At 34.9% G+C, this 26,748-nt stretch overlaps 3 protein-coding genes across 3 annotated transcripts; 2 read left to right on the top strand and 1 right to left on the bottom strand.

The window, feature by feature from the left end:
* Nucleotides 1-142: 142 nt before the first annotated feature.
* swsap1 (SWIM-type zinc finger 7 associated protein 1) lies at nucleotides 143-2,352 on the bottom strand. The gene is made up of 2 exons (XM_058769815.1): nucleotides 1,942-2,352; nucleotides 143-1,043 (listed from the first exon to the last, which is right to left on the bottom strand). The coding sequence occupies exons 1-2, from the start codon at nucleotides 2,200-2,202 to the stop codon at nucleotides 477-479; spliced, it is 828 nt and encodes a 275-aa protein (XP_058625798.1). The 5' UTR covers nucleotides 2,203-2,352; the 3' UTR covers nucleotides 143-476.
* Nucleotides 2,353-2,582: 230 nt separating this feature from the next.
* znf653 (zinc finger protein 653) lies at nucleotides 2,583-15,514 on the top strand. The gene is made up of 10 exons (XM_058771225.1): nucleotides 2,583-2,880; nucleotides 3,352-3,392; nucleotides 3,946-4,263; nucleotides 4,762-5,252; nucleotides 7,216-7,375; nucleotides 7,600-7,675; nucleotides 9,514-9,625; nucleotides 10,370-10,484; nucleotides 11,813-11,912; nucleotides 12,009-15,514. The coding sequence occupies exons 1-10, from the start codon at nucleotides 2,603-2,605 to the stop codon at nucleotides 12,184-12,186; spliced, it is 1,869 nt and encodes a 622-aa protein (XP_058627208.1). The 5' UTR covers nucleotides 2,583-2,602; the 3' UTR covers nucleotides 12,187-15,514.
* A 1,070-nt stretch (nucleotides 15,515-16,584) lies between these two features.
* Nucleotides 16,585-26,701, top strand: tspan34b (tetraspanin 34b). The gene is made up of 8 exons (XM_058771226.1): nucleotides 16,585-16,742; nucleotides 21,291-21,369; nucleotides 22,865-23,080; nucleotides 23,669-23,743; nucleotides 23,833-23,940; nucleotides 24,339-24,464; nucleotides 24,596-24,688; nucleotides 25,986-26,701. Exons 2-8 carry the CDS (start codon nucleotides 21,313-21,315, stop codon nucleotides 26,043-26,045), a joined length of 735 nt encoding a protein of 244 aa, XP_058627209.1. The 5' UTR covers nucleotides 16,585-16,742; nucleotides 21,291-21,312; the 3' UTR covers nucleotides 26,046-26,701.
* The last annotated feature ends 47 nt before the right edge of the window (nucleotides 26,702-26,748 follow it).

The following is a 26,748-nucleotide window of genomic DNA, read 5'->3' as shown; positions in this document are numbered from 1 at the left end:
GTTTAATAAAGAAAAACATAGAGGAGTGTGAAAAAGATTGATTTAGGGTAATGTACAAATTGTAAAAAAAATAAAAACCTATTAAAAAAATTAAATTAAAAAACCTTAAATAAAGTACTAAAGAGTTAAAAAGTGCAATGTAATCAAGTTTTTAATCTATTTAGATGTCACCAAAAGTTTGTTTAAACAGAAAAAAAAACAACGTAATCAAAAGGAAACGAATAACAGTCTGTAAATAAAATGTAAAGCAGACGTACAACAAATAAATGCAGAGATTTGTTTCATACTTAAATCTGCAAACTTTAAATTTACATTAAATTGTAGTTTTTTTACATTGTCATCAATGCTATATAAATTCTTCAAGTATGGTTGACTGTCTGTATTTAGTCAAGAAAAGCTTACATTCCTTTGTCAAAATCACAAATAAACATTCATATTTCTGATCAAAATAGGTTGTATTGTAATATGAACTGTTATTAGCTGTCTCCACATCTCTTATTTTCCTGTTTGCTTTTCTCTGGCTGGTCCACAATCTGCTGTTCTCCACCAAAGACTGGCCTGAACTCCAGAGCACCTCCTGCCCGCAGCACCATGTGCCACTGCTGTACCAGCGAAGGACACATGACTGACAGATACACCTGCCACTCGTTCAGCCCCGCCTCCTCGTCACGCTTCACTTCCTCTAACGTGCACCTCACCTGCAGGTAACGGTCCAGCACAGAGAGGAGAAGCTCTTCACTGTCTCGACTGCCTTCACATTCAGACTGAAAAGAGACCATGATTCTGCACAGGCTCTGGCCGTCTGCTCTGTTCTGCAGGATCTGGGAGAGAAAAGCAGCAGTGTCGTGCAGGAGGGCCGCCACATGGGCCACGGGGCTCAGGTCGTCCTGTAGGGGTCCAACTCGAGACCCGTGCGAAAAATGATCCAGACTGTCCACGATAATCAGAGAAGGAACAGATGCGGCTTGGGACGCCAGCTCATGAAGGGATGCTATATCTTCAACAAGCTCCTTCAAAGTCTTCACATACACAAACTTGACATTCTGTAAATGAACATGCATGAAAAAAATTATTTATTCATAATATTTTATATTTGGCATTTTACTCTCTTTCTGATTTAAAAGTCAATATTAACCCTGCATCAGATGTGTAACATTAACATTGTCTGACATAGGAAATAATAGTCAAATATTAGTCCAATAGTCACAGCCCGCTTCTCGTCGGGCGTTTCTTTGCCTCCATGTCGTGGATTTAAAATCCTTTAATGTATGGCTAGCCGTTGATTATCCCTGACATATTAAATGCAACAGCTTATTGAATGTTTAGAAAAACATAAAAGAAAATCTATCTATCTACATTTGCACAAAAATTTTAATTGTGTTTTATTTTATTTACTTTTTTATGAATCATGTATTATGAGAAAATAAATGTAAAAAGGTGTTAACATCCAAAACTGGGTTTAGGTGCAGAACAAAAAAGTCAGGTCTTCATCAGGCTTCATTCTGGCTGTAATCTTAGCGTGTGGACGTTATTTTTTCTTTGTTCATCATATATTATGATATAATATGAATTTGGAGTGCATACTTGACCAAAAATGTGCAATTTGATGCAGATGCTAATAATTATATGGCCAAGAGGTAAGATGAAATTCTGATAACAGTGTAGCAGCAGCTACTTACATAAATGCATATAAATATCAGTTGTCACTCAATATCTCCTAATCCCATAACTATCAATCAGAAGGCATGGAGCTGATTATGAACGGTTTTTTTCAGCAAGTTTTCATTATATTGATAATTTTGAGTCCTTAGAAATGAATGTATCCAATATTATACAAAAGGTTTTACAGGGTTTATGGCATTTCTGACTGAATTACCTTGTATTGCATGTTTTCTTCATTAATTATCTTGACGCTCATTCAAAACAAACCATTATTATTACCTTCAGACTCTCAAGTTTTAATCCAGGTATTGAAGCTCTCAAAGACACCGGCAGAGACTGAAAAGGGGTTTGTGTGAAAAACAGCACTTTGAGCCCCAGATCTGTGGCAGCTGTCACAGCTGCTAGAAATAACACGGATCTACTGATATTTACATCCCCAAGAACCAGTGTGTTTCCTTCTGCGTGAGGGGGAACTATTACATCACTCGTTACAGTTCCCGTTGCGAACCGTCTGAAAACGACTCCTAAAACATCAGCCATAACAATTTGCCTTCAAATTACTGCAATTTTAACGTAAGTATGACTTATCTGCAGCCACTGTACAACTGTGCAACATGCTTCTTCTCCCGCGAACTTCGACGTCTCACTGCCTACTGTTGGAACGACGCATCTGATTGGCTATCGTAAAGAGTGCTCACTGTTGATTGGCCAAATCAAAAGTGTCGGTTCAAATAAATATTAAATCATCCTCGTTTTAAATTGCTAAAAAAATAATTTTATCGTAAATTTTAAGTATTAATAATCTAAAAAGTGTTGAACTTAAAAAAAAAAGCTCAAATAAAACACGGAAAAAAAAAAAAAAAAAATCCACTTCCTTTAAGGCTACACACGGCACTTCCCTTTAAGACAAAACATAACAACTCAACAGCTGATACGAAACATGGCGGCGGTAAACACAGACCCCAAAGCCACGGGAGAGCAAATCAAAGCCATTTTACGCCGCTGCAGGGGTCGACCGAGGCTGACAGACGCGGACCGGGCTCAGCGGCGGCTCGAGTCGCGGAAGAAGTACGATGTGCGGCGCGTTTATCTGGGAGAAGCGCATCAGGTCTGGAGCGAGCTGCGCCGGCGCACCAGCCTGAGCGACGCGGGGCTCGCCGAGTATCTGATCCTGCTCAATTCTGCATATGGAGAAAAATACCAGCAGAAATACGGCAAGTACGTATTGAGATTTCATGAACGCCATATCTGACCATGCATCACTCAGAATCACTGTGCAGTGGCTAAATGTGGCATCGTTGCAATGCATGCATGCATATACGCGTGGACTGTTGTGTGCACAAATATTTCTGCCTGATACAACAAAATTCGTTTTCTCTTTGGATCTTACAAGTGTTCGTTGGTACGCTGATACTGCTATTTATTAGGCTCTACCTTATTGCTTAATTTTTGTTTGTTTACATGTATGAAGTACCAAACAGTTACATACACTATACTGTGTACATGCTATCTGTACTATAATCTGATCTCTTCTGTAGAACACAAAAAGAGGTATTAAGCAGAAAGCACAAGCTACTTTCAATACAATGAAAGGGGGAACCAGAGACAGCTGTGGTCACTATTCAGCTTCATGTAGCTTTTCTTTTTAACATCAGTGGTGTAACATGTCTCTTGCGTTGTGATGGTTAGGAGGAAACCCCTTCCTGAACAATGCAGCAGTCACAGGAAAGGTGAGTAATATTTATTTAACCTAATTAATTTCCAAAAGCAGTGTTTCCTGAGCCTCTCTCGATACACTGCTGTTAAAAAGTTTGGGGTTGGTAAGTCTTTTATGCTCAGTAAGACTGCATTGGTTTGATCTAAAAACTGTAATATTGTGAAATATTATTAGAATTAAAAATAAGTTTTCTATTTTAATATATTTAAAAATGTAATTTATTCCTGTGATCAAAGCTGAATTTTCAGCATCATTACTCCAGTCTTCAGTGTCACATGATCCTTCAGAAATCACTCTAATATGCTGATTTGCTGCTTAAGAAACATTTCTGATTATTATAAATGTTGAAAACAGTTGTGCATCTTAATATGTTTATGGAAGCTGTGAAATATTTTTTTGGCCAAGATTTTTGATGACCATTTATTTAAAAATAGAAATCTTTTGTAACACTATAAATGTCTTTATTGTCACTTTTGATCAATTTAATATGTCCTTGCTGAATAAAAGCATTCGTTTATTTAAAAAAGGGTAGTGTATCGTCTTTATTTATTTATTTATTTTTGTAGAGAAGAAGGTGTCTGCCACCAGCTTGCAGACTGTGGTGAGCTGGTATCAAGGTCACTGTCAGTCGTGTCAGCATGAGCCTGAGCTGCAGGCGGTGGAGCCCACTGTGGGTTTGTCTACATCTGCACTGTGGCAGTGTGTGGCAGGTCATTCGTTTGTGCAGAACCTGCCCTGGCCTGCAGGAGGTGAGTCCGAGTCAGACATGGAGGACAGTGTTATGGAGAAGGATGAGGAGGACAGGCCTCCAGAGAAGAAAGCTACTGTCAATGAGAGTATCAACACCAAAAGGAGGAAACTGCAAAACCACGGGCGGCAGCAGGGTATGAAAATCTTATGTTCATGTCATATTGTTGGGATTCCAACAGATCAATTAGAATTCAAAATATTTACCTAAACTATAATAGTATATCAGTGATACAAAAATACACTGTATGCAAGTAAACGGATAAATATTTAATCTTTTTAGTAAGCGTTTTGTTTTGATTGTATTTAACTTAAAATGTTTTATATTTGTGTATATATTTTTATATTATTATTTTCTACCTTAATTATAAAAAATAATACCAAAAAATACTGTTGTAAATTTTGTTAAATTCCTCACTTTCAAAATTTCAAACCCTCAAGCTTTTAACATTTTATTTCATTTTTATGCACAGCTCTGTTTATTTATTAAAATTTTATGTTGATTCTCATTCATTATTTGTATAATTTCATTTAATTTTTAGCTTTTCATCAGCTCACTAACCCCCATTTTTGTCTTAATTTTTTGTCTAACCAATTTTGTCAAATTTTTGTCAAATCTCTTCTTAATCTTACAGACGCCATTAATGACTTTGAAGACGAGGATCATCATGTGGAGCAGATGGCATGCACGTCCCTCAGTGATCTCCCAGGATCCCCTGCGGCCCACAGCAGTCCTCCCGCCTCAGAGCGCTGTCTGGGAAACCAGGCCGAGTGGGAGATGGAGGTGCTCATGGACCGAGAAGCCGAGTCCGATGGAAAAGCCTTGAGTCAGGATGCGGAGATGAGGCCTGTCAGGGAACAGACGGATGCTTCGAGGACTTTAGAGAAGGAGGACAGTGGAGGCGGCTTGACGGAGAGTTACGAATGCGTGGTTGTCACAGCGCCCTTGACGGACAGACAGGAGAGGGAGGATGGAGCCAACTGTTCCAGAGAAGGTGGGGTGGAGAGTGTCCCGTCGTTAGCGGCCGCCCCAGCGCAGAGCCAACTGTTTGAGAGTCAGGACCTGCAGACGGTGATGGGTGGATGTGAGCTGCCAGACCAGCGCTCCACACTGGAAGGATCTCAGGTAGGTCAAAGGAAACAGAAGAGATCCACTAGGGGGCCACAAGATGACTTAATTACAAATAAAACAAAATATTCCTTTAAATAAAATTATGCCGTCAAAAAAAAAAAAAAAACCTTCATCACAAATGACTAGAAAAGTCATTTAAAATTATTCATAAGATGTAAACCAGAGTTATTATAGTTAACTAAAACCATAAAAAACATTCAAAATGATTGCATAATGCGCTTTGTTTCAGATAATAGCAGTAGGCAGTAAGAAGTGCATGCTGCGCAGTATGCAGTAAACAGTATGATACTGCTTAATTATGAGCACAGCCCTTGTTGTGTAATTGAGAAACCAGTTATTATAAAGGTGTTTTACTGTGTTAAGGTGTTTGTTGCATTGTAAGGCACACACATTCCTTACTGCTTCCTGTTTGCTTTCTCATTGGACATGCTTGATTTCCATTGTCTATATTGACATGTAAATAAGTCCTCTATGGATACGCAGCAAGAGAACGTCCAGGTGACCATTGTCAGAATGTGTCCCCATTTGACTGTTTGCAGTCAAATAAGTCTGGAGTATATGTCTTTTAATATGTGGACACCAACTCATCACCTGTGTTTTAAAGGCATAGTTCACCCAAAAATGAAAATTCCTCACCCTCGTGTTGTTCCAAATCTGTATGACTTTCTTTCTTCTGTGGAACACAAAAGCAGATATTTTGAAGAATGTTAGTTTTAAAAAAAACAAAAAAACAGTTTCAGGTCCCCTTTGACGTCCATAGTATTTTCTTGTCCATTTGGAAGTCAGTGGGACCCAAAAGCATGGGTTGTGAAAATGATGAAATAATTTTCAATTTGGGTGGACTGTCCCTTGAATAACATATTCATGCATCATATTTTTTGGTAAAAGAACTACTAAATTAAAATAGCAATTATGCTCAACTGCATGTTATTGCAAAACTTTTATGACTTTCTTTTGTCTGTCGTACACAGTACAGTTTTTGCAAGCTGCTTTTTCCGCATGCTTAAAAGGCATGATAATGCCATATCAATTTACATTATTAATAATAATAATAATCACAGTTTACATAAATTTACAACTCTTCATTTTTCAAAGCAATTGCATTTCTCAAAGCTGTTTATTCAATTTATTGAGCCTTCATTAAATTTATCAAATGTATATGTAATAAAAAAAAAGGTTATACAGTTATACAAAAAATTGCAATACACATAATTTTCCGTTTTATTGTAGTGAGTTTAGTGGCCAAAAATTGTCAAATTGATTTTATTTTAATTTTTAGTATTTAATGGCTACAAAGTTCATGTATCCATTGATATTTTTTTTAATCCAATTACATTTCTCACAGCTGTCTAGTAGTGGCATTTTTAGTTTGATGAGACTTTGTTAATGTATAAAATATATAGCTTGTAAAAAGGTATTACAGTTTGAAACTTTTCCAATACTCAGCGTAACTAAAAGTAATTAAGGATCATTTACTGATTTATTTGAGTGAGTGTAGTGGCTAGGGGTTGTCAAACTGCAGAAAGCACCATAAAAATACAATAATAATTGTCAAAATTGTACTAGAAGATAAAATGAAACTTTATTTGCAGTTTGTTCTTTACATAAATGTACAATTCAGAACTTCAAATTTTATTTTCTCTTTAGTTGTAGTTTTAGTTATAAAAGCCTATATATAGATTTTATAGGTTTTAGGTGGTCAAAAAGCAAAAAGCATCATTAATCTCAATAAAACACCATAAAAGTCGTCCATATGACTTTGAAATTTGAATATGCAGAAAATGGAGTCTATAGGTTTTATGGACTGTTTTTATGGACTTGACCACTGATTGTTCAGGATGTTTTATTTTTGTGTTCAGCAGAGGAAAGAAATTAATTTGGTCTTGACAGAATTTTAATTTTTAATCCCAGATTTACCTAATTCCTTATCTGTTTCCCCTCCTCCACCCTTCCGTAGCTGATCATAATTACGGGACCCAGTTATGAGGCTCTGACGTCTGAAGGCATTCAGCTGAACGTGGGAGGCGGTGATGTTGAGGAGGTCACATGTACTCTGATCGGGGACGTGTCGTATAATCAGATGTGTCCATCAGGAGCCAGCTCCCGTCCCAGCGCCGGTACAGTGAGATCATGCTGCTGACCTGTCATGTGTTTCAGCTCTTAAACGTGACTCATTAGTCAATCATAGTGTACTAGTAATGTGTGCTTTGAAACTGTTTAACTGCTTTTAACTACTTCCTCGTGAGCTTGGTATCAGTTTAACCAGTTTCAGTAATATGAGCTATTTTAAGGATTTTGAGCTTTAAAACAGTGATGTTCTGTTGATGTTTAATGATTCCAGATCTGGCTGAGAAGCGGTTATTGCATCCCGATGAAGAAACACACTGTTCGAAAGCGCTTCAGCAATCTCTCAGTAGGTCAGTCAGTGTGAACCTATAGTTTGTCACGGTAGACACAGCCACACATGAAAACTCTAGTCTTTGTATTTTTAATTTTTTTCTTCATCTGATACACCACCATTGAAAAGTTTGGTGTCAGTAGCCATGTTTTCTATCCAAAGATTCAAATTGAACTTATTGCATTAAACATTTGCAAATAAGGCCAATATCCATCCAATGTGTCAAAAATCGTCACTTCCTGACAAACTGGCACTAAATATCACTAAGAAAAGTAGGAGAAGCCACTTATATGAAAATTATTATATTATGATAAAATTACTTGCGCCTCAGAGCGAGCAGACGAAACACAATAAATGACAATAAAATGACAATAAAGTCATTGCTTTCGGAGGTGGATACTGCTGTTTGGGAACGCAGTCGTGTAAGACAATTATACAGAAATAGGCCTACTTTGACAGACTTTGCTCAGGCATTTCAGAACAACCAAAACAACGTTTCAGATGCTGTGCAATGAGATCGGTCCGTTGGTTAGTCAAGTTATCCTGTCCCATTCTGCAAAGTCACGTGACTTCTTTTGGCATGCGAGATGGAGTTTATTCGGTAAATGTGTTTCCATCGTAGTTTATGCGCATTTTTCCTACTCAATAAGTGCGCATCTTGGCGTTTCCATTCAGCGTGTTTTTTTTTTTTATGCGATATTCCAAAATGCACATAAAAATAGGTGAAGAAATTAACATTAGCATTAGGAAGGATGCATTAAATTGATTAAAAATGACTGTAGCAAAGGCGTTTATAATGTTACAAAAGATTTCTATTTGAAATAAATACTATTCTTTTATATTCGTCAAAGAATCCTGAAAATAAAATGTATCATGATTTCCACAAAAATATTAAGGACTTAATAAAATGTTAAGTTTCAAACTCAACATAAAAATGCGCACCAAGTAATAATTGCGCGCCAATAATAACTGATAACAACTGAGCAGCAAATCAGCATATCAGAATGATTTCTGAAGGATCATGTGACACTGGTGACTGGAGTAATGATGCTGAAATTCAGCTTTGATCATTGGAAATATTACATTTTAAAATACAGTATATTCAAATAGAAAATAGTTCATTAAAATTTTTATATTTCACAATATTACTCTTTTTACTGAACAAATAAATGCAGTTTTGGTGAGCAGAAGTGACTTCTTTCAAAAACTGTAAAAAAAAATAAAAAATAAAATCAGTAGTTTATATTGACTCGTTCCTTGACATCAGACTTTAGACACCTAAGTGTCCTAATTTTATACACGCCTTAACCGTTATAGTTACACTGTGTCACATGCCTGATTTTTCCGGCGATTAGTCAACTCCTTATGAGGAGAAATTGCAGGAAGTGATTTGTCAGAATTGAGTTGGGTTTGGTTTATACATGACCTCTAACCTAAAAGAATACGTAAATTGATAGAGACTACTGGTGAAACGTTTGAAAGAAATCCTATCTGGTCACCAAAGATGCATTTATTTTTTTTGAATCAAAAATACAGTAAAAACTGTCTTCAGTGTCACGTGATCCTTCAGAAATCAGTCTAATATGCTGATTTGCTGCTCAGTTGTTATCAGTTATTATTGGTGCGCAATTATTAAGAATGGTTCTTAATATCTTCATGGACACCAAATCATCATATTTTGTGCATTATTACTTTACGGTGAACTAAAAACTCCTCACAAATGTCAAAAATGTTTTGCTGCTTTGTGTTTCACAATGCTCTACACTACAAGATGAGTTGAAGTCACTCAGTCTGGGACATCAGCACTGTGTTTGAACTGTGATTTGCTCTGAGTTCAGTGGGGTGTGTTTGTGTCAGGTCTAAGCGGAGCCGGCGGGGTCCAGTAATCGAGGCGGACGGCATGCTGAAGATGTTCCACTGTCCGTATGAAGGCTGCAGTCAGGTGTATGTGGCCATTAGCAGTTTCCAGGTGAGCTCATGTGTGCAATGCATGTCTAATGAGACTGCGGCCGGAGAATCCCTGAGAGCACAAACCAATGCCACAGTACAAACAGTTAAAAATAGAAGCTGGAAAATGATACACCGTGAAATGCGTTGATGTAAATCTGACCGGCCAGGTGCTTTGTCCATTTTATTGTTCAAGTCAGTGGAAGCGTTCTAATGCCTCTTGATTGTTTGGTGCACCTTAGCAACAGGAAATGAAATTTCCCTACATGCAGGGTGGGTTAAATATTGCAAACGTTGGAATGTAAATCTGCTAAATATTTAATTGGTTGGTTAATTTTTGCTTATGAGATTAATCAGTTATTTTTTTTATTGTGATATTCACAGTATTACTGTTTTTACTGTAAAACAAAAACTTTTGACGTTTGACTGCTTTTGCTATTTTGATCAGGTATTAAAGCTGATATATATATATATATTTTATTTATTTATTTATTTATTTATTTATTTATTTTAATTTTGTGAAAAAACCTAATGGTTTTTATTGATAGTGAAGTCAGCATCATCAAAAAAGCTAATATTAGTCTATTTTTGTAAACCACCTGAGACATTATGTAACTCATTCAAAAAGTAAAAAGTCATGTTAAAGTAAATTCTAACAGAACACTCATGTGCAAGATCTCTTGGAGCTCATATTGTACTGTTGGCAACACACTGTCTGCTTGTGGTTGTAAGTTAAATAATGATTTTTATGATGTATGTTGTACAGAATCATGTGAACCTGGTGCACAGGAAGGGCAGGACCAAAGTGTGTCCTCATCCAGGCTGTGGGAAGAAGTTTTATCTGTCCAACCATCTTCATCGGCACATGATCATACACTCAGGTACAGTCATCAATTATTACATGTGCTTGTGCCAGTGTTACTTTGGTATCACTGTTGTACTGTTATAGCTTTTAACATTAATTCTACTTTTCACTTTTAATTTATTTTTTGTAATTTTCTTTTACAAATGTATATTTTATTAATTTTCATTTATTAATTAGTTTTGTTTTTTTGTTATTTTATTGCTGCAGATTTAGTTTAGTTGTAATTTTTCAGTGTTTTTAGTTTTTATATTAATCTAACAGTTTTATGGCTGTCAAAGTTAATTTACCAGCATTGCATTTCTCACAGCTGTCTAGTGACATTTTCAGTTTAATTAAGGCAGGTAATAAAATGGTGAACTTTTACAATATACTGTCTGACCAAAACAAAAATGTATTCATAATTATTTCATTTGTAGTTTATCTGTTATATATATATATATATGTATATATATGTATGTATATGTGTGACCCTGGACCACAAAACCAGTCATAAGGGTAAATTTTTCAAAATTGAGATTTATACATCATCTGTAAGCTGAATAAATAAGCTTTCTATTGATTGTGAATGGACGATATTTGGCCGAGATACAACTATTTGAAAATCTAGAATCTGAGGGTGCAAAAAAATCTAAATATTGAGAAAATTGCCTTTTAAAGTTGTCCAAATGAAGTTCTTAGCAATGTATATTACTAATCAGAAATCAAGTTTTGATATATTTACAGTAGAAAATTTATCTTCATGGAACATGATCTTTACTTAATATCCTAATAATTTTTGGCATAAAAGAAAAATTGATCATTTTGATCCATACAAAGTATTTTTGGCTATTGCTACAAATATACCCATGCGACTTAAGACTGGTTTTGTGGTCCAGGGTCACATATATAAAATGTATTTGTTCAGTTTTTGGAAATGTTCTTTAGTACAAAAATGTTTTCAAAAATGTTTCAAGACATTTACAAAAATGCTTTCATTTTAGTTTTCATACATGTATCAAAGTAATAATCTAAAAAGAATTTAAGCGTTACTTAAATTGCTTAATTTTTTAAAATTCACTAATGATATATTTGTGTGCATGCATATATATTCATTTTTATTTGTTCAGTTTTTCAGAATACGTTTTTGTTTACAAAAATATTTAAAAACATTGTTTCAAGGCATTCACAATAATGTGTTCATTATTGATAACAACACTGGTTTGCACACATTATTATTCGTGAAGTGATAATATAAAAATAATTTAAATGTTACTTAAATTGCTTTTTTCATTGCTTTTTTGTTTTTTAATCAACTAATTCTATTTATCAGTAATTAGAAAACTATTTTCGCATTCTTTCATGCAGGTGTGCGAGACTTTATCTGTGAAACGTGTGGCAAGTCTTTTAAACGCAAGAATCACTTAGAGGTGCACAGACGAACGCACACAGGAGAAACGCCGTTACAGTGAGTTCAGTGAAACGACCGAGATTCTTATGGGCACATCTGCCATATTCAATACATGTCACTTCATAAGTGTTTTTCTCGAACCTGTCCTTACAGATGTGAGATATGTGGGTATCAGTGTCGACAGCGAGCGTCACTCAACTGGCACATGAGGAAACACACATCTGAAGCGCATTTCAACTACACGTGCGAACACTGCGGCAAACGCTTCGAGAAACTCGACAGCGTCAAGTTCCACAAACTCAAGAGCCATCCAGACAAACAGCCCACCTGAAAGACACTTAAAGAAAAAAACTCATGAGTATGTGAAAAGTTTTATCAAGGATGTGGAACAAAGTGTTTATTTAGCAGTAATTGCATTTTGTGCACTTTCAGGTGTATTTTCATGAAAAAAAAGTCATGGTATTGACCTAAAATATGCTTGATAGATACTCAGAGCAGAAAATGACATGCAAAAACACAGAGACATCGATCAAGAGAATCAAAACAGTTTGTTTTGTTGTCTGTCTAAAGTGTGTTTTTAGTTCATTCCTGTGCTGGACACAGAAAAACAAACTGTACTTTCTGCTGACACTGTATGAACAAACATATTAATGTTTACACCAGTTTTTTCTTAATCTAAGATCTTAATCATAATATTATGATCCAAATCAGGGTAAAATAAAGTATAATTATCTGCTGTTGCAGAAACCCATACAGTTTATTTACATTGCCTTGTCCAATCCACATTTTTAAAAACTTCTGCTGGAACATAGTATGTAGCCCGACATATTCTTCGCCAACTTGTTGTATTTATTATTTATAACTTAAGCTACAATGCAGCTTTGGTTGAACACTTACCCCATATACTTAAATTGTAAGCACGTAACTATCAATCAACACATTCGTTTTTTACAAAATGTATCCATTAATGTCAGTCCTTCGCTATTCAGGATGTAGATGAGTTTGTCTCTTCATCAGAACAGATTTGGAGAAATGTAGCATTACATCACTTGCTCACCAGTGGATCCTCGGCAGTGAATGGGTGCCGTCAGAATGAGAGTCAAAACATACTATTTGATAAAAACATCACAATAATCCGTAATAACGTTTTCACAGTCCATCACCTGGGGCCTGTACCATGATGGCAGATGAACAAATTCAGAGTTATAGGATAAGTTTTGACTTGACAAATGCAAACCACTCCAATCTGGCTTTGTTGGTACCATGAAGCTGATCATCAACTTTCTCTGTCAACTCAGGCTTGATCCTGAGTTAATGGAGCACGTGCACATGAATGTGTGACATCAGTGGCGAACAGCCAATCACAACACAGATCAAGTGTGATTCACTTCTCGCGAGAGAGTCCGCGAGATACAAAACTCTTTTGTTAAAGGTTAAGAGATTAAAGAATATGAGGAATTTAAACGCATTTCCACTGAATTACTTGTCCATGAAAGAGGACAAATGAAGGAAATTATCTTGCTCTATCAGTGCAGTCACAAGTGAAACTTGTAAAGTTAGTTTATATAGTTGATAATATATAACGATAGAGACTCAAACATGTAAGGTCACATGCAGCCATTTTTAAAGTGTTATCTATTGATTCTACCACTTATTTATATTACATATGATCTGTATATATTAATATTCATTTAAAATAAATGCTTTATAATAATTGTTAAACTAAAAGTGCTTGTGTAATGGAGTAATAATAATATAAATCATATGTAAATTGTAATTATCATATAAAGCCAGACAATTTTGTTGTTGTTGTTGTTTTTTTTTTAAGGTACTTCATAGTGACCTTTAATTTGTAGGAAGAGAAACTGGGGGAGTGACTTTTGTTTGTGTCAGACGTGTGTCACTTTGCTCACATCCGATTGGTCCAATTTCAGTTTGCAATCTCTAACTCAGAACATAACCTGCCCCGGAGCAGGTTAGCTGTGCAGTGTAAGTTACTATGGTAATGAACGCAGCTAAAAGCCAAGCCACTTTCATGGTACCTAAAACCCAGGATTGGTGCAAACTAAACTGAAACTTACCTGGCTAGCCAGCTAATCCGGCTTCATGGTACAGGCCCCTGCTGTCCTCTCACATCAACATCCACAAACATATTTGTTTAGAACTGTTTTGGACTATTTTTGCTTGTAAATGGTACTTGATCTGCGCATATTTCTCTCTTGATTCAGACATGACTTTTTCACTGGAGGAAGCAATATTATGGATTTTGGACTTGTAATTTAGCCAGAAGAAACAGTTTAAAGTAAAAAAAAACTTTTAATGATGGATGTTTATTACAAACATTCAGCTTTTGCCTTCACATGATGTTAATGGACTGGAGTTGTGTGGAGTATTGTGTTGTTGTTTTTTTCATCTGTTTGGACCCTCATTCTGACGGCACCCATTCACTGCAGATGATCCATTGGGAGCAAGTGATGTAGTCAACAAACCAACTTATCTACATCTCGGAAGGCCTGATGATAATATTCAGCAAATTTTCATTTTTCAAAAATTTAAATTCTGTCATTTACTCGCCCTGAAGTTGTTCCAAACCTGTATGAGTTTCTTTTTTCTTTTGAGCTCAAAACAAAATATTTTAAAGAATGTTGGCAACCAAAGAATTCACATAGAAATTGACTTCCATAGCATTGAAAAAAAAATGCTATTAAAATCAATGGCTACCACCAGTTGTTTGGTTACCAACATTCTTCAAAATATCTTTTTTTGTTCAACAGCTGAATGAAGAAATTCATACAGGTTTGGAACAACTTGAGGGTGAGTAAATGACAGAATTTTCATTTTTGGGTGAATTTCCCTTTAAGTGTTACCAATTTATTTTCTTCTGTTTAATTCAGAATTTTCCAAACTTTTAGAATCTTTTTTTTTATTTTTTTTTTTTAGAATCTTAGTAAGCTGAAATTCTAACCAAAGGGATATTATTTCCTTCATGATTCAACATATATTTGTCAACTATATACTTATGTATAAATACATGATTATATATTTGTAGATTCTTAGTTGGTGGTGTTGATAATATCGACCTTTCCTCCTGCTTTTTTCTCTTTCAACAGTCATATTTGACCTACCTGATGCTATTTTAAATGCAAATGTCAACAGGTAAACATTCCAAAAATACAACAAATACACAATTGTTCAGAATATGTGCACTAAAACAAGTAAATTGTGCGGATGGAATCTGGCAGTATTATCTAAATAAAAAAAATTAAAAAAAAAAACATTTCACTTGTTTATGCTTCTTTGGTCCGTGAAAAGCAGGAACCCTGTGATGCTGATCATCAGTAATAATTTGTGAGAATGGATCTGAGTATGAACTGCACAGGGAAGTGTTATTGAATACTTCAACTCTCAGGTAAAGAAAGTTCCTCTTGTGCTGCATTCATTTGCATTTCTTTGTTTTGTGGTAGTTCTTAATGTAAATGTCCTGTTTTTATCATCTGTACATCATGCTCTTACATTTTTCAAGTTCCTGGAAAATGTTTGATTAAGAGATACGGATTCCGTGCAGTGTTTCTGGATGAACGAATTAAAGAGTGACTGAAAGCACAATGACCGTGTTTGAAGTGTTATGTGAGGGCGTTGCGACAGAACTACACACGAGGCCTTGACTGTCAGGAACAGTGACGGCTGCTTGTTTAATTGGTTGGGAAAATGCCGGTTTGTCTACAGGTGGAACACTGTCGTCAATGTTCCTCTTATTAATCTACATGTTGTACCTGCATTGACCGTCTATACACTCTTAAAAATAAAGGGTCCAAATGGGGGAGCAATTTGTAGTGATTAAAGAATCATTGTGGTTGAATAGTTGTTAAAAGAACCATTATGTTTTCTTGGTTCTTTAGATTATTTTCATCTTTTGAATAAAAATGTTCCATGGATATTAAGGGTTCTTTATGGAATAATAGTTATATAGGCTTTATATATATTTTGTAATTAATTAATTTTTTTTATAAATTGTAATAACTTCTGGTTTTAAAATTCGTTTTGTAAACTTGTATTGAACATACTTTCAAGTTTTTTCCATGTTTTTACAGCCCTTTCCTTCCTTAACGTTTTCTCTTTGGAACTTGTTTAAAGCATTTGCGTGTTGAATGATTTAACTAACTGTTTAATCTGAGGTCTATTAATTAAAATTCTTTTAAGCTTCCTTTCAAAAATACTTTTATAGTTAAAAAAATATACTTTTTTAACGCACCTATAAGTACAAAAGTTGTCCCTAATTTATTTATTTATTTATTTTAAGATCCATTTTGTCAGACAAAGATCACACCAGCCTACTTTTTCGATTCTTTTGTTCCGCTTGTAGATCACGGTTTCATTTTCTTGATTTTCTGGTTTTGGGATCCGTCAGGATTGTAACTTCAGTTTTATTGTTTGCGTGAATCCTTTGTACCTTTCGTTTGATGTCATGATTTCCTCCTATATTTTTCTTAATCCATTATTACAATCCTACTCATGACGAAACATTAGTACACAATAAACGTGTATACGCATATCCCCCTAAAATGTTGCTTTGCCAACACATGTTCCTGTTGACACAAAGTTAGTTGTTGTGTTGATCAGGAACCTCAGAGGACTGAACCCGGGTGATTTCTCGAGTCTCCGTGACTACAGACGCATTTCACCCAATCTCTCCCTCTCCAGAGAGAGAAAGAGAGGAGGAGGAGTGGTGTGTTACTCCCACCTGTTCGCTCCATCCCTCCTCTCTGTAAAAGCAGCTTCACATGAGCGACAGAGGAGAGAAAAACAGCAGGCGCGCGTAACCGCTCATCAGTCAGTCACTCACTCAGGGATTTACCGAATCTGCAAACCTCAAACATTTGACTAAAGGTAAGAGATTCTCCTTTGTAAAGCTAGGCTACTCGATATATCGTGAAATACTGTTAAACCTACCTTGAACTAAATGTAGCGTTAAAATACCTTGAAGTAAAGAACTTCATGAGGACCTCTAATAGCCTATGTAATTGTGCTTGTTTATGCAGGACGATGTTTAATGAGTGTTTTAACAGCTCTTAGGGTGTCATGTCGTGTGTGTGTGTGATGTTCACAGCTTCACGACCGTGTCGTGTCCATCCGGAATGAGATCTCCTGAGAAATCCGTGTTGTTTTGTCCTGAGTCATTGTTTTGCGGCGCGTGAGTGTGGCTGTAATTAACGCCGCATCACTTCACTGGTCAAGTCTTACTTGTCGCCCACATTTCCTTCAATGATGTGAACTGTCGTTTGACCTCCCTCCTAAAACGCTTGCTAATTCTGTTGAAAATACCATGGTACAGTTCTGAAACATGCTCACCAAGGCTGCATTTATTTGTTCTAAAAATACAGTAAAAATAAATAAATAAAAATTGTAATATTACAATTCAAAATAACTATTTTCTACTTAAATATGTTTTCAAATATTATTTATTGGTGTGATGCAAAGCTGAATTTTAAAGAATGTTCTTCAGTGCCACATGATCCTTCAGAAATCATTCTAATATGCAGATTTGCTACTCAAAAAACATTTATTATTATTATTATTATCAATGTTGAAGACAGTTTTTGTTGCTTAATATTTTAAAATACATATTTTTCAGTATTCTTGAAGAATAGAAAATTCAAAAGAGCAGCATTTAATTTAAAATGCACCCTTGCCTTAATGCATCCTTGCTAAATAAAAATATTTATTTATTTAAAAAATCTTACTGACCCCAAACTTTTGACACAGCATGATGCATATGATGTCTATGAATATGAATATGATACATGTCCCATGACAGCCTAAAAAAAGTTATTGCCATGGCATTATAATAATAATGCTAGGCTACTATATGGTATTTTGTACCATATAGTATTAGCACTATTTAAAAATACATTTCAAAGTACCATACTTTTCCCAGCTGATATCTTTACTGTACAATTTTTTTTATAAGAAGATGGTACCAAATGATTGCCATACTCATATAGTAGCATGGTACTCCACAAAAGCTGTATGAAAGCAGTCATATACTTTTGTACTTTTTAGGTACTAATATTTATACTTTAGGTACTAATGAACCTTAAGGTACAAATATGGATACTTAGGTACAAAGATGTACCTTTTGAAAAGGCACCACCCAAGTGACAGCTTTTGTACCTTTTTTTCCTGAGAGTGCATGGTAGTTTTTGTAAGTAAACTCGCAAATATTAAGTAATGATTAATCTCTTTACAAAGAGATGTTTATAGGTCCAACTGAGAAGTCATTTTGTAAAACCTTTTCAAGACTTCAAATGGGGATTCAGTGATATACTGACCGATTTATTATTATTATTATTATTATTATTAATAAATGAATTGTATTATAATGGACAGTTAAAAATATCTGTGTAATACTTAACCTGGCATTAAACAATCATTAATATATTATGCATTCTACTATCAAATAATACATGAAGGTTACATGTTGTCAAAAATCTCCAAGGGACATTGTCCGTCTCCATCTCTCCCGGAAATGAACAGTATCCAGAAAAACAATGTCCACTACTGACTAACACAAAGCCTCCTTTATCATTTCTTGCAACTGCTTTTGCCATGCACTGTTGCCTCTGATTTACGTCTGAAATTATGGCACAATGAGGAAACCCGATAGGCTAGTTGAGCATCGCCTTTCAGGGGTTCCAAAACCAGATTAATGATGCAGAACACAGAGAGTAAACATTAACACACCCCATGAATGATTATCATCTAGGAAAAACAAGCACACTTGTGTGTGCTGCAGGCTACACGTCTGTAGAAAGCATTTTCATTTCAAAGACTCATGCTTACAAAAGACTAACATGCTGTTTTTGTTAACAGGTTTATTTATTCCTCATGTCTCCATGGACTGTTAAATATTCATGGGTGATTATTAGGTTAATAATAGTTTACAGACTGAAATCACCGTAATATGAAAGCAAACAGCTGGTTTTGGTAGATTGTGAGACAAAAAGCTTTTAGTTTCATTTCGGAAGAATTTTAGATGACAACTGACACATGACGAATCAGCAGACTGATAAAAATTGACTTGACTTTTTGGCCTTTTAATGTTAAAATCATTATGATATGAAATCATCCGCTTGTTTAGAGAACTTTTACTACCGTTCAAAAGTTTGGTGTTGGTACGATATTTTTAAAAGACGTTTATGCTCACCAAGGATGCATTTATTTGATCAAAAATACAGTAAATTCAGTAATATTGTGAAATATTATTACAGTTTAAAATAACTGCTTTCTAGTTTAATTTATTTTAAAGTGCAATTTATTCCTGTGATGCAAAGCTGAATTTTCAGCATCATTACTCCAGTCTTCAGTGTCACATGATTTATTATTATTATCAATGTTGAAACCAGTTGTGCTGCTTCATATTTTTGTGGAAACCATGATGCATTGCGTTGTCATTTCAAAAGAACAGCTTTTATTTAAAACAGAAATCTTATGAAACTTTATAAATGTCTTTACTGTCACTTTTGATCAAATTAATGCATCCTTGCCGAATAAAAGTGTTAATTTCTTTAAAAAAAAAAAATATATATATATATATATATATATATAGTCCAATGATTCCTCAAATAATGAGGAGGCCTGAGCAGACTTTTAAATTAAATTATATTTCTCAACCTGTCATAACATTTGAAGCCTATATGCTATTGGCACTCAGCACATTTGACAGTAACTCTGACAGTCTGTAATTGCGAAACATGTAGCATCAATAGTACTTTATTGATAGTTTTTAAATGTTTATCTCCTCTGTCTTTGGACAATGACCCGATTAGAACCTTCTGTTCATCTTAAGCCTAAACAAACTCTGACCTCCCATTAGAGACGTGAGTAGTGCATGTGACACACACGCTATGTGGTGGTTCTTATGGAGTGCTGCTCAACCCTTGGGTTACAAGTGGCCTTAAAGGTTTATGGAAGGTGCGCTCAAACCTATTTAAAGTCCTATAAAGCCATAATAAGTGACCTGAGCTCATAGCAGGAAGTGATTCATCACCTGACAGGATCTTATAGATCTTATGTCTTATAAGAAGCAGAAGTGTAGCTCATTAAATGACGTTATGTGTGTTCAGAGGCGATCGGGTTACAGTAATGCCTCTCTGAAAGGTGCACTGTGTTCTCTCAGACTTTATATTGTGTTTTAAAGGAAATGCTCTCGTAAAATCACCTCCCCTTGTTTCCATAGAGTCACTGGCAGTAAGTGTTTTCGCGATGTAATCAAGCGTTGGTTATCAAAGTTTTGAACACAAATAAAGACAACATTCATAATGACAGTTTAAAATTATATTTACATGTAATACAAGTGTGTGTGTGTGTGTGTATATATATATATATATATATATATATATACACATACACACACACACACACACACACACACACACACACACACACATATATATATATATATATATATATATATATATATATATATATATATCAAATATTACTTGATGTTTTTAAGAAATGTATAAAAATTCTAGATTTTTAAATAAAAATTTATAGTTCTAAATTTATTATTATAAACAATATATATAATATATAAAACATGTGCCCAAATAAAAATACAAGCTATAGTTTTGGATTATTATTATTTTTCTTATTTTATTTGAGTATGTTCTGACCAAATTCTGACCATCTGTGCAAGGAGTCACAAGCTCAATGTCACTAATTTACTTGCATTTGAATAGTGACCTAGAATAGTGCAGAATCTTGTTTTGTCTTATCTTAGACTTTTGGACCTGACTGTGTGTGTGGAAAAGTAAAGAACGGTTTTTGTCTCTCCCATTGTGTTCCCTACAAAAAGCAGTTTCAAAGACTCTTTAAATATTACCTCAGGTCCTTTGGTCTATTCACAACACTATTAAAACGCGCATCTGACCTTAAAGAGTATGTTTGCACAGTATTGTATTGCATTTGTTGGAATTACACACCTTATTCTGGTTATATCTATATATCTTAATTTCATAAATTCTCACATTTATTAACCTTTGTTGACCAGTTCTTAGTGTTGAGCAAAGAGCAAACACTAGTTTGAGGTACTTAAAGTGAGGCATATTTTTTAGAGTGTGACAATATTTTAAGTTTGCTTTTCAAGAGTAGCTTATTAAAGAGTTTGTATGGTTCACATGAACATTTGACCTGTGAGACCAGCGTTCTGGGGTTAACGGGAGTTCTAGTTAAATTATTTACTACAGCAAAACCACCGTCTTATCCTCACAGCTTTTCCTGGATTTAAGGTTTACTTTGTTTCACAAAATCATCTAAGTGATTGTGTGTAAAGATTAAGATTAATTTAGGAATAAAACACAAAATGAGTGTAATAATTATAAAACAAAAAACAGTTCTTTGTTGTTAATTGTTATTCTATTTTTTTTTTTTCAGGTGTCATATCCATCCAATAAAAATGGGTTGCTTTGGATTTTTGAAAATAATGATGTTTCTCTTCAATGGTATCATCTGTGTAAGTAAAGCTCACTGTTTGCACTGGTTATGTTTAAAATAATTCTATCAAATCACGTCAGGTTTACCTGCTTAATGTCCGGTGACTGTGGCCATGATTTGCATAAACACAGAGATGCATCTACTCTAAATAGTTTATCTCACTCCAAAACATCTATGTACTCAGCTGCTATTTTCTCAGCGAAGTGACTATATGTGACACTGGACCACAAAACCAGTCTTAAGTGTCAATTTTTCAAAATTGAGATTTATACATCACCTGAAAGCTGTATAAATAAGCTTTCCATTGATGTATGGTTTGTTAGGATCAGAATATCTGGCTGAGATACAACTATTTGAAAATCTGGAATCTGAGGGAGCAAAAAAAATCAAAATATTGAGAAAATCGCCTTTAAAGTTGTCCAAATGAAGTTCTTAGCAATGCTTATTACTAATCAAAAATGAAGTTTTTATACATTTACAGTAAGAAATTTACAAAATATCTTCATGGAACATGATCTTTACTTAATATCCTAATGATTTTTGGCATAAAAGAAAAATGTATAATTTTGACCCATACAATATAGTTTTGGCTATTGCTACAAATATACCCCAGCGAATTAAGACTGGTTTTGTGGTCCAGGATCACATATGGTTCAAAATCTCCAAAGGGGTTATTAAATGCAACAAATCGTTGTTGTCCAAGTTATCAAAGTTGTCCAAGTTATCAAACTTTGATAATTGCCTTAATCTTGTAAACAACTGAGAAGTTGAGAAAAGTAAAACCACCTGTCAATTTCAGAGACTGAAGTATAATGTATACTCGTGTGCGTTACGGTTTCTGACAGACAGCATGTTGAAGCCACTCAGGCCACTATTTTCTTCGTCTTCTCAGGAAGTGATGTGTGCGTTTTCCAGGAAATGCGTGTATTTTCTGGACCTCTTCTTCTCGTAAATACTGTAGTATATTTTGCATGTAATGTTTTTGCAGACATCAATGTTGTAATATTCAAATGATGTGGATTTGAAAACAGATAGAACATACGGTAATAATGCCCATGAGAGTGTTATGTCAATGTTTTTAGTTCTAATATTCCAAACGCCAGCCAGCCTGATTTTTTGACGGACATGATAACATGCGTAAGAGTTAGAGAGAGAGATTTAAAGTCTTTTATTTAAATCCATGAAAATGCAGATCCTGTTGTAAATAATAGTGAAAAAACTGCTGTTCCATTATTACCCCTTAGCAGATATTGACTCATATATTGAAGTGTGATGAAAAGGTTGCTTTTTCTTTAGATCTAAGTAAGAGATAAAAACAAACAAACAAGCAAATCATCTAATTTCCATGTGGTTTAGCTGGGTCGAATGCAAATCATATTGCTGCAAATTTATAAAAACACGCCTCTGCTGCTTTTTCAACAGTGGCATTTTAGTGGTCCAAATACATTTAGGGTGTTGATATGAGGATCAATGCACATGCTTGAATCAAATCTATTTGTGTTTTTGTTGTGCAGCTGGCAGGAGCAGCTATTCTGGGTGTGGGGATCTGGGTGAAGGTGGACAGTGGGTCTGTCCTGAGTTTACTGCAGAATATACAGGGAGCTCCAGGTGAGCTGGGGCAGGTGTTGAACGTGGGATACCTCCTCATCGCAGTGGGCGCTGTGCTGCTCATCCTGGGCTTCTTGGGCTGCTGTGGAGCGATCAAAGAGAGCAGGTGTATGCTGCTGCTGGTACGTCAAAGAAACACAATGTGTACACCCTTATAAATAAAGCTTCTTATTAGGCATCTTTGGTTCCGTGAAGAATCTTCAACATCCAAGGAACCTTTCTATTCCACAAAAGGTTCTTTAGATGATTATGCACTGTGAGCTGTAAGGTCTTATATAGACAGGTCTGTGGCTTTCCTAATCAAGTCCAATCAGTATAATCAAACACAGCTGGACTCAAATGAAGGTGTAGAACCATCTCAAGGATGATCAGAAGAAATGGACAGCACCTGAGTTAAATATATGAGTGTCACAGCAAAGGGTCTGAATACTTAGGACCATGTGATATTTCAGTTTTTCTTTTTTTAATAAATCTGCAAAAATGTCAACAATTCTGTGGTTTTCTGTCAATATGGGGTGCTGTGTGTACATTAATGAGGGAAAAAAAATGAACTTAAATGATTTTAGCAAATGGCTGCAATATAACAAAGAGTGAAAAGGGGGTCTGAATACTTTCCGTACCCACTGTAAATTGTATATACTGGCCATATACTGTGGTGGACTTCTGTCTGTTTGTTCATTCATTGAATCTGTCTGTCAATCTCTCCTCAGTTCTTCATCATTATTCTGATTGTGTTCATTGCTGAAGTCGCTGGAGCAATTGTGCTGCTGGTTTTTAAGCCTCTGGTAAGTCTGTACACACCATATTTAAACATACTCCTTTGTGTGTAAAGAACTCAAAGAAATACTCAAACCTCCTCATTTGTATATTTCAGACTGAAAACCTGATAAAACAGTTGGGAAACGAAGTTGTGAAAAGCCTCAAAAACGATTATGGGAAAAATAAAGACGTCACTGGACTTTGGAACACGACCATGACCACGGTTTGTGACGCTTAAGTTGATGAAGAAGAAAAATAAAAGTTGTTATTATTATTAGGTTATCATTCTTATTGGTAGTAGTAGTTGTATTATTATTATTATTATTATTATTATTAGAGAAACAGAACATTTCTTAACATTAAAAAAAATCCCAAACATTATCAAATAAAATAATACCTAAGCATCTTCCAGTTTAATATTGTGCATTTCATATTTTGAGATCTGTGCCTCATATAAAAATGGTATTGCATAAGAACAGTCATAAAAATTGTACCACAACACCTGAGCAAGTAAAACAAGTATTTATATGTTAACGTCCATTGTCAGAAATATCACTCCAAGTATATTTGGCTGAATTTAGCTAATGTCAGAACTCTTTATTTCTCCTGCCTCTCCTTTAGCTGAAGTGCTGTGGATTCAACAACTATACAGATTTCACAAATTCTTACTTTGTGAACGACACCAAGAGTTACCCAGTTCAGTGCTGTTATAAAGTGCCATGCATTGAGATCACAGCTTTTAATTCGGTGGGTTTATCTTTTGGCATGTTTATTGCTTGAATCAATTCTAGTTTGCATGCTTTTCATGCTTTTTTTTTTTATCATATAGCATATAAATATCATAAACTTTTGTCTATTTTTTTGTTTTTGTTTCTCAGACTATACCAGGTTGTTTCCCAGCACTGAAGAAGCTGGTAGATGATAATGCAGTTATCATTATAGCCGTAGCACTGGGAATAGCTGCTCTTGAGGTAACCGACACACTTTCTTTCTGTCAGTTATTATGTTCACATTTTAAAAGCGAGTTGTGCACACTTTGTACGGTATGTTTGATGAGATACTGAAAATGTGCTAAATGGTATGCTACATTTTTGTCACTTTCAGTTATCACACTGGAAATGAAAATGGATATTTTGCGTTTTAATCCAGTTTTATTTAAAAAAAAAGTCTTAGCTCTTGTGAGTCCAATTCATTCCGGAGGTGGAGAAACTTGTTACTAAAACAAGCTTCTTTGTAGTAACATTTCTTTATAATAACAATAAGACCAGATACATTTATTAAGCGAATAAATATGGTCAGTTTTGATTTCCTGTTGTCTTTACAGGTATCATTCACTTGCTTAAAATTTACTCACCCTCAGCTCATCCAAGATGAGTTTGTTTCTTCATCAGAACAGATTTGGAGAAATTTAGCATCACATCGCTTGTACACCAGTGTATCCTCTGCAGTGAATGGGTGCCGTCAGAATGAGAGTCCAAACAGCTGATAAAAACACCACAATAATCCACAAGTAACCCACACCACTCCAGTCCATTAATTAACATCTTGTGAAGACAAAATCTACCTGTTTGTAAGAAACAGTTCCATCATTAAGACATTTTTAAAAGTCCTCCATCTGTAATATTGCTTTCTCCAGTGAAAAAGTCATCTCGTCTGATTCAGGAGAGAAATATGCACAGATCAAGCACCGGTTACAAGCAAAAACAAATATGTCAGTGGATTCAGATGTTAAAGGACAACAGGGGATGGACTTTTTTAACTGGAGGAAGCGTTATTATGAATTATGGACGGATATTTTGTCCAGAATCGCCGGTTTAAAGTTAAAATGTCTTAATGATGTATTTGTTTCTTACAAACATGCAACTTCTCACTTCACTACTGGAGTGGTGTGGATTACTTGTGTATTATTGTGATGTTTTTATCAGCTGTTTGGACTCTCGTTCTGACGGCACCCATTCACTGCAGAGCATCCATTGATGAACAAGTGATGTAATGCTACATTTCTCCAAAAATTGGTTTCTCCTTGGATGGCCGGAGTTAAATTGTCAGCAAATTCTATTCCTTTTAAGGAAATAAATAGAGTAAAATTTGATTGCCTGTAGTCTTTGATGGTTAACGCATTTATTTCCATAAGGAGAATAATACAACCTAAATGTATGTACAGTATATATAGAAATAAAAAGCCCTTTATGACATTTTTGAAGTACTGTGACACTAATGCTTTTTATTTAAACTAAAAATTGTTTCTCTCTCTGTTCTCATTCTCAGCTTGCAGCGATGATTGTCTCCATGATCCTGTATTGCAGAATTGGATCAAAAGTGGGTTAATGTCTCATCTTTAGCTTGAATATCTCTCTGATGACTCCTCTGGGTTACCGAGGATGAGGTGGATCATCTGTGATAATATCACTGTGACTTTTTTAACCATTTCGAATTGTATCAAACAATATTACATTACAAATCCATCTGGGCGTCCTCAAAAAAAAAAAAGAAGGAAATTTTGACTGTTAAGCCTAAACTTTGATTGCAAACATGAGTTTTGAGACATCCCATTATACTGTAGTTATGTTAAAATGAGCTGGTTTAATGCTTAATGCATCTGATTGTGTTTGTTTTGTTTACTTTTTTACTTTGCCTATGCAAAATGTTTTCTTATTTAAAAACAAAATGCTTTGTTTAATTGCATAACACCCAAGGCATTGTTTTATAATTCTGAACACACTGAGGGGTTTTCCCACTGACATTTATATGTGCAATGACCAAAAAAGGCCAAATGTTTTCTAACTAATTCTAATTTATTGTAAACATTTTACAAACCAAAGCAATTTTACTGAACGTGTAATAAAGCAAAATATTTTATTTTACAATCTGTTGTGTATAATGTATTTTACAAAAAAAAAAAAAAAAAAAAAGATTGTATCATGTTGCTAAAATGTTATTGTAAGATGTTTATTTTGACAGTAACTATAAAGGCAATATTTCAACCTGTTTGTGGTGGTCATTTCTTTAAGTTCTTCAACTGTAACTCTAC

The sequence above is a fragment of the Onychostoma macrolepis genome, chromosome 03 (genome assembly GCF_012432095.1).
Source record: "Onychostoma macrolepis isolate SWU-2019 chromosome 03, ASM1243209v1, whole genome shotgun sequence".
In the NCBI taxonomy this organism is placed as follows: Eukaryota; Metazoa; Chordata; class Actinopteri; order Cypriniformes; family Cyprinidae; genus Onychostoma; species Onychostoma macrolepis.
The sequence above is the reverse complement of the archived record's forward strand: the minus strand, read 5'-3'. Positions and strand labels throughout refer to the sequence as shown.